At 36.5% G+C, this 18,074-nt stretch overlaps 2 protein-coding genes across 2 annotated transcripts in view; one reads left to right on the forward strand and one right to left on the reverse strand.

Moving 5' to 3' along the window:
- Nucleotides 1–1,887: 1,887 nt before the first annotated feature.
- The window catches only part of FAM241A (family with sequence similarity 241 member A), a 33,695-nt gene continuing 17,508 nt past the window's right edge, over nucleotides 1,888–18,074 (reverse strand). Inside the window, exon 2 of the mRNA XM_062199735.1 lies at nucleotides 1,888–6,326. Within this exon, the coding sequence (XP_062055719.1) occupies nucleotides 6,081–6,326 (246 nt within the window). The 3' untranslated portion in view covers nucleotides 1,888–6,080. The remainder of the gene's footprint in view (nucleotides 6,327–18,074) is intronic.
- LOC133766002 (small ubiquitin-related modifier 2-like) lies at nucleotides 9,309–10,265 on the forward strand. The gene has a single exon (XM_062199736.1). The coding sequence runs from the start codon at nucleotides 9,422–9,424 to the stop codon at nucleotides 9,707–9,709; it is 288 nt and encodes a 95-aa protein (XP_062055720.1). The 5' UTR covers nucleotides 9,309–9,421; the 3' UTR covers nucleotides 9,710–10,265.

The following is an 18,074-nucleotide window of genomic DNA, read 5'->3' on the forward strand; positions in this document are numbered from 1 at the left end:
CTGGGCAAGGCTGAAGCCAGGAGCCCAGAACCCTGTCCTGGTCTTCCACATGGGTGGCAAGGGCCCAAGTACTTGAGTCATCATGGGTTGTTTTCCCAGATCCAGGGAGCTGGATCAGTAGTGGAGTGGTAGGGACTTGAACCAGCATTTCAATATGGGGTGTTATCATAGCAAGCTGTGGCTTAAGCCACTGCAGCAGGACTGGTTGCTGTGGCACACTGAGCTAAGCTGCCTACAATGCTGACATCGCATATTGAAGTGTCAGTTCGAGTCCCAGCTGCTCCTGATCCAACTCCCCACTAATGTTCCTGAGATGTCATCAGAGGATGGCCTACGTTCTTGGGCCCCTGCCACCCACATAATATACCAGCATGGAATTCCTGGCTCCTGGCTTCAGCCTGGACCAGCTCTGGCCATTGTGGCCATTTGGAGAGTGAACCAGTGGATGGAAAATCTCTCTTTCTCTCTGCCTTTTAAATAAATAAATAAATATTTAAAAAATAAAAGAAACCACCACAATGCTGGCCCCTTAAAGCATTTTCAGCTTAACAATATTTTCAATTTACAACAGGGTAATTGCAATGTAACCACACTGTAAGTCAAGCAGCATCTGTATATCAGATAATCATGTAAGATTTCACATGAAGGAAACCACACCAAAAAAACTGTGAAAGTCACTTGTATGAAAATTAAACAACTACTGTACCTTACATAAAAATTATCAGTATCTTTTTGTGCAAGAGCAACTTATTTGTGCTCATTTTCCAAAATAACATGTTTTCCTTCTGTAATAGTTTCTCCTTAACCTTTATATGTTGCTTTTACACATGTACTCTTGTCCCATTTAAAACAGAAAATACATTATATATAAAATTATGGCTATTTTTAATATTATATACCTAAAACCATGAAAATCTACTAACAAAAGCAAGCATTATGGACCAGAGAAAGGCATTCGGTAGATGTCAAATATATATATATATATAGACAGTGAGAGAGAAAGAGACAGAGAGAAAGGTCTTCCTTCTGTTGGTTCACCTCCCCAATGGCCGCTATGGCCGGAACTACACCTATCCAAAGCCAGGAGCCAGGTGCTTCCTCCTGGTCTCCATGCGGGTGCAGGTACCCAAGCACTTGGGCCATCCTCCACTGCCTTCCTGGGCCACAGCAGAGAGCTGGACTGGAAGAGGAGCAACTGGGACTAGAACCTGGTGCCCATATGGAATGCCGGCGCCGCAGGCGGAGGACTATCCTAGTGAGCCACGGCGCTGGTCCCTGGATAGAGTTTTTACATATTACCTTCCTTCTAGAAAAATAATAAAGATTTTGCCTTAAATCAATAAATTAATAAATATATGGATATATAATTTTTGTTTTAAAAATATACCATCCACTAGCTTCTCAAAATACAGTGGAAAATCAATAACTACAAAAGTCTACAGTTTTGTGATAGGAGTCATTTTATTCTGTGGTGCTTTGGAAAAATGGCAGGGAAGTTTCATCAACTAAATTGATGAAAGGTTAAATGATAAAACTTTGCTGAAAAGATAACAACTCAATTTTATAAGTTTATTAATGACTATGCTTTGGATCTTAGTAGGCTTCTGCAGGACTTAATTCTCACAGCACAGTCAAGGTGACAGAAAGATGAAATGCAGCTCAGAGGCACAGAGTGATTGTGATCTTGTTTCCTATGTTTCTACTGCCTGGGAAGCTGTATGCACTCACCAGGTCTTGATTTTCTGTTCCAGCAATAAGGATGAGCAACACAGACAAGCTCTATTCAACCTCAGGTTTGTTGCTGCTTTGACAATTTTCACACTTGATGTGTTAACACTTAATTGGTAAGCAGAACATGCTACAGGAATTCAGAAGTGCCACTCAGAGTTCAGAGTTGTAAAAGTATTATTTATTAGAAAGAATAACAAAGAACATTATGTGCGTGTTATTTAACATTTATAGTCTTGCTATTGGGCTATATTCTACTAGTGAATTTATTTTGGAGCCTAAAATACAAAACTTATATACTTGAGAATTCCCACTTATGGCTTCAGAGTTTATGAAAAAAAGTGAAATTTAGTAGAGTTCTATTGAAAAATACTGAACATGAAATTTTGGTAGCATCAGTGACCCAGTGTATTGCAAAATCTTTTTTCCTGGAGAGACAGTTAATCAATCAAGCACAAAACAGGATACAGTTCCTCTTAAAAAATGCAATGTATTGCAGAAATACTAGATATGTATGCAAATAACAGCGATATTCCCCCATCAAAAGTGAACAGACTTTACAAATTATAATGTATACATTGATTCATTCTCTTTATGCACAATGAGTATCTTTTTGGAGTCAAAGAACACTACAGTACAATCAACTCTAGATCTTTGTTAATATAGAGAGAACATTAATAAATGAACTTGGTTTATTCACTTGACAATTATTTGAGCACCTACTATGTGCCAGGCTTCGTGGCAGGCACTGGCAATGCAATTATGGACATGAGAGACATAGTCTCTACTCTTGTGAAGACTATATTCTAATGGAAGGAGGTGATAAATAAGCTATTACAATATAGCCTGAGAAATTTCGAAAGGGAAGTACAGAGTGCCATATAATAAGGAACAAAGCAATTAGGTACCAAAACTGTATTTACAGGAATCAGATAAGTTTTCCCATGGGACATAATATCTAAGTTGAGAACTTAATGGTGTGTAGGTGTTGGCCAGTTTTGCAGAGGGGGATTAAAGGAATATGGTAAAAATGTATAGAATTCTAGAAATGAAAAGACATCTCTCCTTCAATGAACCTAAAGAGAAAATCAGTATGGCTAAATCTTGGAAGAAAGGGTGTTATGGTAGTATGGAGAGATGAGGAACACAAGCACTGGTCTACGAAGGACCTTGCAAAATCATATTAAGAAGTAAGGACTTTATCATAATGGCAATAGTAAACACTGAAAAGATTTAGGCCAAGGGGATCAGAGTTTTATAACGATTAACTTTAGAAAGATTACTGTAACTATGAAGCAGAAAATGAAGGTGAAGAAAACAACTGGGATTCTGAGATAGAATTCCAGGTGAGGTGACTGCAGAATGGACTGTTAGTGATTCTGGGAACGAAGAAAAATAGAGAATAAAGACATTTTTAGAAATCAAATAGACAAAACTTGCTAATTGGCTATATGTGGGCAATGCAAGAGAGACAGGAATCTGAGATGTCACCTATATCCTGCTTGAGCAGATGGGGAGAGGATTGTGTCATTTGCTGAGACAGGAAATATAGGAAGAAAAGATTTGGGAGAAGGATGCTGAGATCCTTTTTTGGGCACTTAGGGGAGGTGTTAGTGTGCAAATGGTAAAAAAAGCCATGGGAATAGTGACACTGTTATAGCTGATATGTAGAGTAATCAGAGAGCAGGCTGTTGGACTAAATACCAAAAACACCAAAAAATTAAGCGTTGGACAGAGAAACAGGAGTTATGAAAGACCACAAGTCCATTGTTAATCCTGAAGCCATAATGTGTTTATTATTTTATATTCTTCTTGGCCAAGTTTATTACTAGAGGTACTAACAGGTATGAGTTTTATTTGCTTTCTTTTGTCACCTATACCAACATAAATTGGCAATGAAAGCATTTTAAATAATCTGAAATCAATAAATATTTGTAAAATATCTTGAAATATAGTCTACAAACAAAACAGCCTTTTGGTACTCAAATCTAGCTTTGACTATTTTAAGTTTTCTATATTTCAAAAACTTTTACTTATGCTGTAATTTGTGTTCCATCAGTTTGTTAAGTTTCTCTTTTCCTGATCAATTAAATAATCTTTAATGGATTTATAGCTCACTGACAGCCCAAACAGATTTTCTCTGATCAAAGCATATGATTAAATATAGATGTTTCCGAAGACAGCCATGGTCCACAATCCCCACATGTAAAAGATCCAAATAGTTTCAGGTCGGTTGATAGAGATTTACCTTATATATTTTGTGTTACAAAAAATGTATTCTAATATATTCCATAAAAGAAATGTTTCACCTCCATCAAATATGAAAAGCTTTTCTTCCTGCATATCAAAGTAAAAGATTTGATGGTATACTGCACTGACATATACATATATACATATATGTACATATAGAAAGAATAGCAAGCTATCTCCTTATTTCTTCATATAATTTAATTCACACCTTATTAATACCAGTGCACAGATGCATAGTATTGACAGAAGACTAAGTAATTACTATTAAAACTTACTTGTAAAATATTTTCAACTTTAGACACTGGTAAAACCAGAGATGTTATTTTGTACACTATACCTTTTATGCATCCCAAAGGGAAATTACAATTTCTTGTAGCACTGGAAAAAATGTACTTATTACTATTTTATGGAGATATACAAAATTTCATAACTTCTGTTGAAAACCTCCCAATTTACTGTGCAGAAATGAAAACATCTTTTTCAAACAACTTGCACTTATGTGAGCTCATAAAGGTTACTATAAAAATATTGTAAACCCAATAAAACAATGACAAAGTACAAATTTTAAGAGACTTGCATTTATACAAATGCACAATACTTTTTAATGACCCCTAACTGGTATTTTTGTTTAGGATTACCTTATTTTAGACATCTAAATTTAACATTTTTCATTATTTTCTGCTTTACAATAGAAGAACTCAGAGGACAAATTTTTTAAAACAGGATTGTAAGAAAACCTTACAAAGTGGAAAACACTCTATGTGTTTTAGTTACTCATCATACCAAAGATAAAAATGCCTCCACTACCTCATTTTCCTTGTATTTAACTCGAATTCCAAGATAATAATTTTAACTACCTCTCCTTTGTTTAAATAGTCTTTGAGTCAAAAGTGTAAAATTTTAGATCCTCTGACAAAACCCAAAATATCACTGAAGCTATTTCCCATTTTCAGAGTATAGTTAAAGAAATGCTTATTCTAATATAAATCTCCAACGTGCTGAGTTAAGACATATTAGTAGCATGGCTAGCCAGTTATTGACTTGGCTTTAGCCTTAGAAGAATATTATTACTATTGGCTGTTAAGCTCCAAATTTGAGCATTTGGTTTTTTATACAGTACTACTGTACTTTCCAATACAGATAATTTAAAAAATCTGATTTTTTTCTTAACAGTAAAATATTGGTCAATGTTTTTTGGGAAAAAAATCTGTGTCAAGGTGGGAAATATTTTCTTTTTAGATATTAGAATAACTGTTATAAAAAAACTATAAAATTACAAATTCCTGAAAAAATACACTGAAAATGTTTTTCTAGGAAAAATATGCAACCTGTTAGATACAAGAAATATAGCATTACCACAGGGTGCAGGCAACCATGGACTTGGCTTATGAGATTTAAAAAACACACAAAAAGTAGCACCAAAATTGTCTAAAACTTCAAAAGATATTCTGAAGACATTCCAGGCCCAAGTGTTACATCATAGAAAAGATGATTTAATCTAGGAGCTTTCCCCAATAATAATAAATATATTCTTTTCAATGTTTAGAAAATGTGCTAGCTTTATTTATTTTCACCACGATATTAAGGTAGTGTATGGTTATCATTTTCCTTGGTTTGGGCTGAGCAGGGACAACAGAAATGCAAATATTACCCAAATAATATGGCAGGTGTGGAACGGGTTTCCAAGTAAAACTCATTTTTATCTCATCTCCTCCTTTTTCCTCTAAAATGTTTTATTGGAATTCTCTTTACGAATTATACTGCTTGATTTGAATTCCAGATTCCATTATTTTTGCTTGCCCACTGTTTGGTGGTGTTATTTAAGATTCTGCATGGAAACAGAGGTGTCTAATAGTAGGCATAGATCATAGTAGTGAAACAGGATTTTAAATAAGCTAATCTACATTCAAAATCTACATTTGCCCCTGTTATAAACAAGAGTTCAATTTTAAACAATATCCACATATAAATTTAATTATAAAACAGCCAGCATAAAAATTAAAACAAAGAAAACTTTTCGAGCTTTCAAAAATGAAATGTGTAACTTTGCCAATTATATATATGGCTACCAAATGTCAAACAACAACTCATTCAGCCATGTTTCACTGTTGTACATAAATAATGACAAGACAAAGAACAGCAACCAGTCCAAGGGCTTGTAGGCCAAGAAACCACAGCATAACCCAAAAGAAAATGACTATTACTGGTTCCACAATTCGTTCTCCAAAATACATCCTTGTGAAGCCCATGTTGAGGAGGCTTTTGTTCAGTTCACCAAAAAGCGTTCCCATCTTTTTGTAGTCATCTCCGACAGGTTCGCCAGTGTGGTTTCGTGATTCCTCAATATCCTTCCAAAAAAAAAAAAAAAAAGACAAAACAAAATACGAATATAGAATGAGTAATATGTAAGTCCTTAAGAAAAATGACTATCTCATAGGTCTTCCCTTTTCCTCAAAGGACTGGGCAAACTACAGATGACTATTCAGTAACTGCTAGTATTAACAAGTAGTTACTTGATTGCCAGTCTCCTGCTTTATAAGACAGGGACTCTATAGCTCTGCCTAGTAAGCTTTTTTTTTAGTTCATTCCTTTAGCACTAAGACTTTAGGGTACTGAGCTTCAGCTGACTGGAGCATGTTTTGTTGTTAACTGCTGAGCAATCCTCAGCCTGTGATCTTTCAGTCTTAGCTCCAGTGGAGCAAACTTCAATGTAGGCTCTTGCACAGTTTCCTACTGAAATTCTACAAATGTCTTAAATGCCACTTAGTAGTTTTCATCAGGAGAACAGGAAAATGACCATGTATACTCAGCTATACCTACCAAAAAGTACTATTTCTATTGTTTCCCATTCTTACAATTAAGGCCATCAACTTGTTATTAACCTACTGTCTCCCAGCTTCAAACCTACTCTTTGAAATTCTGCAAACATTTCTGATTCCCTGTTAGGCTCTGCCAATAAATGGGCCAGGAAGACACTGCACATGTGAAGGACAAAGGGACATGCTCTTGTTTGCTTCAGATGAGTCTCTTTTGCTTTTTTAAATATGTTTTTATTAATTTGAAAGGCAGAGACAGAAAAGAAAGAGCTCTTTCATCCTCTGCTTCATTCCCCCAAGTGCATGCAACAGCTAGGGCTTGGGTCAGTCCAAAGTCAGGAGCCACAAAATCAATCCAAGTCTCCAGGTGGGTGGCAGGGACTTAGTATTTACCTATCATCTGTGGCTTCCCAGGTTGCACATTAGCAGGAAACTGGAACTGAGGAGTAGAACTAGGACTGGAACCCTCTTACTCTGATATGGGATGCAAGAGTACCAAGCAACATCTTGATCACTGCATCTTGTCTGCTATCCCAAAGACACCCATTAGTTTCTTGATCCTGTTAGTCTTACTCTTGTTTTTCACTTGGGTTACAGTAGGATCTTCTAGTAGCTGCAGCTGATTGCAATCTGCAAGTTTCCCAACACTTGTAGAACCTATCTCAACATGCCTTCTTGATATACCAGTTTCAACCTGTGGGTACCTCTTCCTGAGTTATCTGGTTGTTCTCTCTTCTGATGCCAGACACCAGCACCAGTTGAACACTGACTCATTCTCAGAAGTCTGAGTTTTCAGGTCTGGAGGGCCTTTTCTCAATATTGTTAGGTTCAGTAATTCTATTTCTTTTCTTTGCTGCCTCAGTCTTAGGAGTGGTGTCTGCTCCTGGTTGTTGCTATTTTAGTATAATGTTGTTTTTTTTGTTGTTGTTGTTGTTGTTGTTAAAACTTTAACATACATTAGAATCCCTTGGAGGGGTTGTTAAAGCAAAGACTGCTGGGCCCATGACCTGTGTGGCAGGGGTGACGCTTGTGGTCTGAGAATCTATATACCTAACAAGTTCACAAGTGAGGTTTATGATGCTGGCTTATTGATCCCCCTTTGAAAAGCACTGCCTTAGTGTCTTCTTTCTGCCTTTTCCATTTTTCAATACCTACTAGCAATTACATATATTAAATCATCTTGGTTAAAGTCACTGGTGTGGTTTCTCTATTCTCAATAGACCCTAGTGCAACCACAAAGGCGAAACTATGTCATGTAGGTGACATTAATTTTAATTCTAATTTATTAAATTTATTTTTGGGGAATGATGATTCAAATAATTATTGAACATCCACTTGTTCATAGTAGGTACAAGACAGAGAATTACTCATATGTTAAAAAAGCATTTACATAAGTGGTTTCATAGAATAACAAATATTAACTACCATTAAATATGCTCTCTAGGCCAAAGGAAAGCAAAACTATTTTAGAAAGGGAGCATTACAAAAATCATCTGCCACAAAGAGCCAATGATTCTGAGGAAGCTTTAAAGCACTCGTCAAAAACCTGAATGAAATTTACATTCCGTTAGTAGAAACCAAAGCTTGATCATTTCAGTCTTCAATCAATAATGAAAAATATTTCTCATTCTAAAAATAAGGGCTATTTTCTATTCTGTATATATATACAACTTTTCTAATTTTTTGTTTGAAGTCATTAGACAAAATGATTTTCAATATGACTCTAAGAAGTGGACTTTTCCCACATACTAGTAATTGATGTAGAACACAGTACCACTGGGAATGATGAAATACTGGAAAAATGAAACTCAGTAGGGCATCATTGTTAAGTCTTTATTATGTGTTGGAGTCAAAATAACTTCTGAAGTATACTTATATATAATTTAAAAGTTTTAGATTTTCATTTCTATCATAAAAACAATGGGAAAAACAATATACTGAAAGCTATTTAGGGAGTTTAAATTCAGGCTGTAACACTTCAATCAGCAGAGTGAACTTTACCAAATTCACTTTCCTGGAAATGGATTTATGTGATTATAAATGGATTTATATGATTATTATTTTTGATGCTGATAATTTCATCTTGTTATAATTGCTTATCTTTCCTTTAAAAATTGATTTCTTAAGTATTTTTTTCTTTTACTGATGATGAGCTATGGCTGAATTAATTTTATATTTCTCAGCTTCCTGTACTTTTAGGTGTTCCATGGAATTATACATTAAAAAAAAAAGGACTTGTTTGTACCTAATGGCAAACTTTTCTTTAGGGTTGAATTTGAAGAGTTCTTGATTTAGTTAGCAATTCTTCTGGTACCTTATACCTTTCTACTTCTGCATTTAGCATTGTTAATATTGTTTCTGGCCTTTGTTTTTTACTTTTAACTAATTTTTTTAATTTCCCAATTTCTTTTATTATTCTATATTCTCCTTGTTACTGAAGATTCTTAAGACTGTTTTCAGTATTTGTGTGATTTTAGGAAAGAGAGAAATTCTCCAATTTGATATGACAGTGGTCCACCGTTGCCGCCTCCTTCTTCTGCCGCTCCTGGTGCTGCTTGTGTGCTCGTTCGGTGCGGACCTGTTACCTCTTTTGTGAAGCGGCAGCTGAGGAGACTCCGGCGCTCGCCATGGCCGACGAAAAGCCCAAGGAAGGAGTCAAGACTGAGAACAACGATCATATTAATTTGAAGGTGGCGGGGCAGGATGGTTCTGTGGTGCAGTTTAAGATTAAGAGGCATACACCACTTAGTAAACTAATGAAAGCCTATTGTGAACGACAGGGTTTGTCAATGAGGCAGATCAGATCCCGATTTGACGGGCAGCCAATCAATGAATCAGACACACCTGCACAGTTGGAAATGGAGGACGAAGATACGATTGATGTGTTCCAGCAGCAGACGGGCGGTGTCTACTGAAAAGGGAACCCGCTGCTTTACTCCAGAACTCTGTCCTTACAGACCAAGAACACATTCTCAATCTGAAAACTGCGATTGGTTCCATCACATCCTGACTACTGCAGCATAGTTTTCTCTACTCTTTTATTTCCCCTTCCCCATTCCTTTATTGTACATAAAGTAACTGGTGTATGTGCACAAACATATTGCATTTTTTCTTTTCTTTCTCTCCTTTTTTTTTTTTTTAACTAAATGGCCAATGGTATGTTTTGATTGACATCAAATGGAGATAGAATGGGGAAAAATCCTGGTTCTGTGAAAATACCCCCTTTCTCCATGAGTGGCATGCTCATTCAGCTCTTATCTTTATATTCCAGTAAGTTATTTTGCTCTCACTGTTTTAACAAAAAAAACTAACCACATAAAAACCCTTGCATACCTTGTTTGATTGGAGAATTTTAATGTTTTTCATTTATCATTGTAAAACCAAGGACAATTTTATAACTTTTTTGTACGTAGCTGTTACATGTAGGGCAATCTGTCTTTAAGTAGGGGTAAATTACTCTTAAAAAAATGAATCCTAGATAGTTTTCCCTTCAAGTCAAGCGTCTTGTTGTTTAAATAAACTTCTTGTTTAAAATAAAAAAAAAATAAAAAGATATGACAGTAAGCTGTGAAGATTTTATTTTAAATTCTTGCTGAAATGAATTAAATCTACAAATGCAGATTTATAGATTTTTTTCAGCGGAAGAAGTAGTTATAACTTTTAAATCAAGGTGGAGAATTAGGTAACCTTCAGAAGCCAGGTAAAGAGACAGCATGATCACATTGCCTCAGACCCTGGGAACAACTGGGACGGGACTAGAAGTGGAAACCCAGTAAGGTCGGGTCTGGGCTGGGTAAGCTGTGGTATCTGTGGTCTGCTTTTTCCTCTTTTTTAATTATTAAAAAATTCAAGTACACACACAATTAGAGAAAACAGTATAATGAGTCCCTCTATGCCTATCAACCGGATTAATAATTACTAAAATTTTGCTACTTTATTGTAGTATGCTTTAATGTGGTCAACCTACTGGAGAGGGAAAAAAAAAACTAGAAGAATACCTTTAAAAAAGTAACATGCTTTCACAAATGAAGTTCTCTAGAAACATCTGAGACATCCAACAATTAATTGGATAGAAAGCTCAAACAATCTTGAAGGAAGATACTTAAGACATAGAAAAAAGGCACTATTCTTTTATCAGCGAGATTTCAATCTTATTACATTATTCTGTATCTAGGATGTCCCTCAAATACTACAGATTTTTTGTTTGTTTTTTAGTTCCCATTTACTTGTTTACTCCCTAAGTGCCTGCAACAACTGGGACTAGAACCTGCTAAAGCCAGGAAACATAAACTCAACCTGGGTCTCCTAAGTGAGTGGCAGGGAACTAATTGCTTGAGCCATCACCATGGCTTTCCAGGGTTTACACGGGAAGGAAGCTAGAATCAGGAGCCAGAGTGGGTACTGAAACCAGTCACATTGCTACCTTTAACCACTAGACTAACTGCCTCCCACAGTGTTAAAGGGTACAAACTCTGGTGTGCTGATAAATGTTTAACAATAGGTTCTGTGAGGAGTGAGGGGAAATCCTTATTTCTAGCATTTACCAAAACTGTAGTGTTTTTCAATTTGCATTGTTAGAACTATCATTGTGGCCAATTTTAAGTTACTAACTGCCAGTCCAGTTTGCAGGTTGCTGGAAAAAAAAAAAAAAACAGTTGGCTTATAATGTCTGGTGGCAACCAGCACCAGCATTTCACTGCAGGAATAGTAGTTGAGGTAAGCTGTGATACAGACTTGCATGATAATGATCAATGAGTTTGATCCCTCCTTTCCATCAGTTGGTGGTACTGCATCTCATAAGGGTGCTGGTTCAAGTCCCAGCTGCTCCTCTTCTGATTCAGCTCTCTACTTATGACGTGGGAAAGGAAGATGGTCCAAGTGCTTGGGTCCCTGCACCCATGTTGGAGATCCAGAAGAAGCTCCCCACTCCTGGCTTTGGATCAGCCCAGCTCCAACCCTTGTGGCCATTTGGGGAGTGAACCAGAGGATGGAAGACCTCTCTCTCTGTCTCTCCCTCTCTCTGTCTATAACTCTACCTCTCAAATAAATAAATAAAATCTTAAAAAAAAATACAGGATGATCTAGAGGACATGACAGGAAAGAAGGAAATGCAAATGGAACAGAACTACCACAAGTCACAGCATTTTGGTTTTTCTGGTCTGTCTCATGCAGATATCAAAAAGCATCCAACTCAATAATTTGTAGAAATTCCTACTGACAATAAAGTTTAAACTTCTTGGTTGATCTGTGAGGAAGAGGTGTTCTTTCAATGCTCCTTCTAAGGCTCAACGAATGGCACCATTGTCACACAGACCAGATCAAAGGCCAGAAACCTGACACTTTTTTGACTCTCACCCTCTAGCTCTTTTCCATGACCCACACCCAGCTCTTATCATCCTACCTTTCTTTTGCCTTCTAAATATACTTATACACTGTTCCATCCATTGCTGTAATCCTAAAGCAAGTGACTAACATATCCTGCCTTGACTATTCCAATAGTTTCCCTCCTCCTCCTCCTCCTCCTTTTCTTCTTTTTCTTCTTCTCCTTCTTAAGATTTATTTATTTATTTGAAAGGCAGAATTTAGAGAGAGAGAGAGAGGGAGAGACAGAGAGATCTTTCATCTGCTGGTTCACTCTCCAAATGGCTGCTACAGCTGGAGTTAGGCTAATCCAAACCCAGGAGCCAGAAGCTTTTGCTGGATCTCCCACGTGGGTGGCAGGGGCCCAAGGATTTGGGCCACCTACCGTTGTTTTCCCAGGTGCACCAGCAGGGAGCTGGATTGGAAGTGGAGCAGCCAAGATCCCATATGGGATACCGTCATCACAAGTGGGAGCTTTACCTGCCCTCCAAGAGTATCTATGCAATACTGTAGCACACATCTGTTAGTTCCCCTATAATCTATATAACCACACTGTAGCCACAGTGATCCTTTCAAATTGCAAATCCAATCATGCCATTTCCACCCTACTTTTAGGATCAAGGCCAAAATCTTGAACATGATCTCTGGGTTTCTGGCTTCCTTCTAGGTCTCTGGCCTCATTCTTTCTGTCATCAGCCTTTTTCTTTCTATGGTTTGGTCACACAAGGTCTTCTTTCAGTTCTTCTAATGGGTCATGCCCTTGCCTGCCACAAGTATTTGCACATGCAGTTTTTTCTAAAACACTCTTTCTTTTCTCCTTTGTATAGATAAGTCATGCTTTTCTTTTAGCCTGAGCTTAAGCCTTAGTTCTGTCTCATAGCATCAATAATGCAGTTTTAATGCATTCTAAGTCAATAAGTGTGGGTATATGATCATTTGTCTAATGTTTATTTGTACCGCAGGCTCCATGATGCAGGGCATATCTATTTTTTCTGAGTATTGATATCCTCTGATATCAGTATAGCAGTGTAGTATTACAGAGTTAGTGGCTTAAGACACAAATGTCATAGTTCTGTATATTAGAAATCTGTATATTAGAAACATTGGCAGGAATGTTTCTGGAGGTTCCAGGGGAGAAATCTATTTCTTTTCTATATATCTATATCTTTTCCAGCTATTATAGGCTGCCCAGGTTTTTTTTTTTTTTTTTTTTTTTTTTTTTTTTTTTTGGCTCCTGGATTCCTTCTTCCATCTTTAAAGCTAGCAATGTGGATCTCTCTGAGCATTTTTCCTATAGTTAATATCTCCCTCTGACCACATTAGGTAAAGGCTTTCTACTTTGAACAACCCATTTGATTAGGTTCAGCTCCTCTGGGTAATCCAGGATACTCTCCCCTTAAAGTTAATCACATCAGAAAAGCTCCTTTTCTTGTGTAAGTTATCATATTCACAGGTTCTGAGGACTAGGATGTGGTCACTTTTGGGGAGACTCTTATTCTGCCTACCACAGTATTTTATTATAATTGTTTATATACTTATAAATTATTTATATGTAAATTATGTATCTATTTCCTTTCACTAGCTTTCAACTCACTAATGAGGCCATTAAAGATAAGAGCCATGTTTTACAAATTTTAACCTTAGTACTTAGTGTACTATGCCTAGCTTTCTGTAGGTTTAAATATTTGTTGAACAACAGAAATATCATACAATAACAAATTAAGATTAAAAATCAACAATAAAAACAAAACTTAAATGTAGTATCTATATTCATTTTATTTTCCCAAGAGCACAGTGTGAAATATATTTTTAGATATTTATAAATAAATTCTAGACTAAATTACAGGATATGACAGCTGCTAGCTAAAATTTACATGCTCAGTTTAATTCCTAAGCCATTGTATTTTAAGAGCAGAGACTACTAAGTACAGATACTCATCTGGGTCCCTGAATCTCTCTGATGTTTGTAGTAAGGTATTCTCATTAATGGTATTCTCACTAATGGTATAGTAGAAAAGCTGACACTGAGTGCCTGCTACATACTAGGCACTGGGCTTTACATGCATCACCATCTTTGACTTTTCTGACAATCTGTCAGGGAGACACTATTATTTCTCTCATTTACAGATAAGAAAACCATAAAGTTTCAGAAGAGTTAAACGTCTAGACATTGTCCTGTACTTAGTAATTAATGGATCTGTGAAACAAACCTGGATGTTCTCACTCCAGAACCCCACACCATTTAACCTCCCACTATCCTCCTTTCAATTATTAATATATTATTTAATAGCTAACATCTATCTAATGCTGCTCAAATGTTTTACATATTTCACTTCTGAAAAGAAGAGCTGTGGAAACACATTTTTCATTTTCCACAGAATGAGTGCCTTTAACACAACAAAATGAACATCAGTATCTTTTTGGTTTTCTGCCTTTTCTCATAGTTTAAAAATAAGTTTATTGTGCAGAAAAACTGTTTGAATCTTAATTTTTATCATGTGTAAAAATTTAAACAATGGGGGCAGTGTTGTGGCACAGGTTAAGCCATTGCTTGTGACGCTGGCTTCCCATATGGGCATTGTGTTCTAGTCCAGGCTGTTGCACTTTAGATCCTCCTTGCTAATGTACTTGGGAAAGCAGTTAAAGAGGGTCCTAGTACTCTGGCCCCTGCACCCATGTGGGAGACTCATTTGGAATTCCAGGCTCCTGGCTTCTGGCTTTGGCCTGGTCCAGCCCTGGCTCTTGCTGCCATTTGGGGAATGAAACAGCAGAAAGAAGATCTTCCTACCTCTCTCTGTAATTCTGCTTTTCAAATAAGTAAATAAATAAATCTTCCAAAATTTTTAAGAAAGGTAAAGCTATTTATAGCTGATTAGGACAGTTTCATAGCTTTTTAAGTTGTGACTAGAATTCAGATTCAAATCTGGAAAAAAGAAAAAACTCCAAGCAAAAATTAAGAGTTATACTTGGCAGAATCATAGTACAGCAACCCTTCCCTGTCCCTCCCCCAAAACAGCCTGCATACAGAAAATAGTACATAGTTCAGAAATGCAGAGGGAGGGAGATATTTCCCCTGTTCTGACTTTGATCATCACTTTGTGTCTTTGCCAAATTTTATTCCTTATATATATGACTTCAATGGAAGTACATTTATCAAACACACAGCTTCCTTCAGAGTTACACAGATAATATAACATGCACACTGAAAAATGTTCTTACCAAAATAGTGACATGATTCATTTTCTGTCCAAGGTTGAAGACATACATAAAAATAAAGGTGTTATCAGTGTAAGGAATAGCCTAGTGGTTAAGTCACCAGTTGGGATGCCTGCATGCCATTTAGATTGCCTGGGTTTGAGTCACAGCCCTGCTCCCAATTCCAGGTTCCTTCTAATGCATACCTTGGGAAGCAGCAGGTGATGGCTCAAGTAGTTGGGTCCCACCACCCATGTGGTAGAGAAGTAAACCAGTGGATGGAGCTCTCTGTCTCTACCTCTCAAACACAGTAAATAAAAGTATATATGCATGTGTGTGTGTTTTAATTCATGTTCTTAAAAGATACTAAAATTAATGATGAGAAATTAAAAGTGGCACCTTAAACAATCAGACGATTTCTTAGAAGGATCCTTATAAATAATTAAACTAACCAAAGTCTCCTACTTAGAATCAAGGAATAAAGAGTTTAAGTCACATAGCCTATTAAAAAAATACAGGCTTCAGAAACAAATAGCAGAGATTCGAATTCTGCTATCACATATCAGCTGTGTGATACAGGGCAAGTTATTTAACCATTGATCCTTGGCTTCTCCATCTACAAAAGAAACATCAGAATTCCTATCTCACAGAACTGTTGTGACAAGAATATGAGGAAGCATACAAAAAGCTTTTTGAATATGCATAATATGCCCCCAAGGTTGATAATATTATTACTGCGGTTTTAGTAGAATTGATGTCTTATGTACTTCTATTCTTTCTATTGTACCATGTTGCCTGAGATAATTAATGTACCTTAGTGATCATCTTTCTCATGATAATTAAATTCAGTTGTATTTTGCTTCAAGTGTTATGACAATTTAATAATGTAGAAACTGAGGTGGGATGTTTTCTATGGAACAACCATAGATAACAACCTTATCCATGGAATGACCTGTGCACATTGTCTTGATACAACTTCTATGTGTTCTCTTCTGCAAAAGCACAATTTACATTCTACACACAGACTTTCCCTGAGTGGCTGACACTTTAATATTCACTGTCAATAGTTTTTAATTAATTAAATTTTAATTGATGAGATAGAGAAACAAATGCTCAGGAATAGGGAACTCAATCAAGGTCCCCCACTTGGCTGGCAGGGATCCAATTACTTAAGCCATCACCTCTGCCTTTCATGGTGCACATTAGCAGGAAGATGAGATCAGAGGTGGAGTTGCGACTCAAATTCAGGTACTCCGTCCGATATGGGACACAGAGGTCCCAAGTGATGTCTTAACTGATACTCCAACTGCCCACCCCACTATCAACTGTTTTCTTGTGTGCAGTATTACAATGGTATTACTGTTGTATTACTGCATATTCTTAAATATGTACTTGGAAATATACTCATTTTGCCTGCCGGCAATTTATTCTACTTTCTTCGACCAGTAGCACCTTGAATTTCCTTTGGGGAAATAATCACCTATCCACTGTTAGTTCATGTGTTATTTGAATATGTCAAATTTCCCCATCTCATGGCAGTCAGAACATTTCATTTACTTAGAAACATTATTGATTAAGAAATGAGCATGTAATACAAGACAGACTCTATCCAAGACTTTAGTTGCAATTACTGAAAAAGAAACACTTAAAAAAGAACAAAACAGTTATTAGTTAACTGGTAATATGTAGAACATCTTATTACTATGAAGGGAAAGCTTGCTTAAGAATGAGGCTGTAAAGCCAAGCCACAAAATGGATAGAGACAGAGTTCCACGGATACCATTTGAATATTATTAAAGCCAGTAAGCATGTAGATCTCGGCTCTTTTGAGTGGCTTTTTTGACAGGCAGAGTTAGACAGTGAGAGAGAGACAGAGAGAAAGGTTTTCCTTCCATTGGTTCACCACCTAAATGGTCACTATGGCAATCTCTTTTTAATAAAATGAGCCAATAAATTGTTTTAAAATCTAATAGGATTTGCATTTTTGTCACTTGGAACTAAGGAGCTAGCTATGGTGATTAAAAAAAGCTACCACTAACCAAATGTTTACTATAAGCTAGATATTATTTAAAACATTTCACATTTATTATGCCATTTAATCTTCATTTATTTCAGCCAGTATTTTTACCCAAAGCCTGTGTTCTTAACTATAGTGCTTACTACTTCATCATTATTTTGATTTTATTGTTACTAACAATTGTTAACCTGTAGAATGTATTACTAATATTTAAAAAAAGTAATGGGTGTCAGCAAAACGTAAACATTTTGTTAAGATTTATTTATTTATTTCAAAGGCAGAGTGACAGAATGAGACAGAAACAGAGAGAGGGAGGGAGAGAAAGAAAGATCTACCATTTGCTGGTTCACTCCCCAAATGGCTACCACAGCCAGGGTTTTGTCAGGAACCAAGAGCCTGGAACTCCATATGGGTCTCCCACATGGGTGGCAGAGGTCCAATTATTTGGACCATTATCTGCTGCTTTCCCAGATACATTAGCAGGGAGCTGATTGGAAACACTGAAGCTGGAACTTGAACTGGTACTGAGATACGGGATATCAGCGTTCGAAGTGGCAGTTTAACCTGCTGTGTCACAAGGTGGGGCCCAAGTGGAAACTTTTAAATGGAACTTTCTAAAAATCATTTTTAAATACTACAAAAGAATACATGGATAAACGGTTGTTGCAAATACTTGAACATAAAAGAACACAAAGTAAAAACTGAGA

The sequence above is a fragment of the Lepus europaeus genome, chromosome 8 (genome assembly GCF_033115175.1).
Source record: "Lepus europaeus isolate LE1 chromosome 8, mLepTim1.pri, whole genome shotgun sequence".
NCBI lineage: Eukaryota > Metazoa > Chordata > Mammalia > Lagomorpha > Leporidae > Lepus > Lepus europaeus.

Excerpts from the sequence above, each read along its gene's own strand:
- LOC133766002 (XM_062199736.1), top strand. The coding sequence starts at position 9,422 with ATGGCCGACGAAAAGCCCAAGGAAGGAGTCAAGACTGAGAACAACGAT.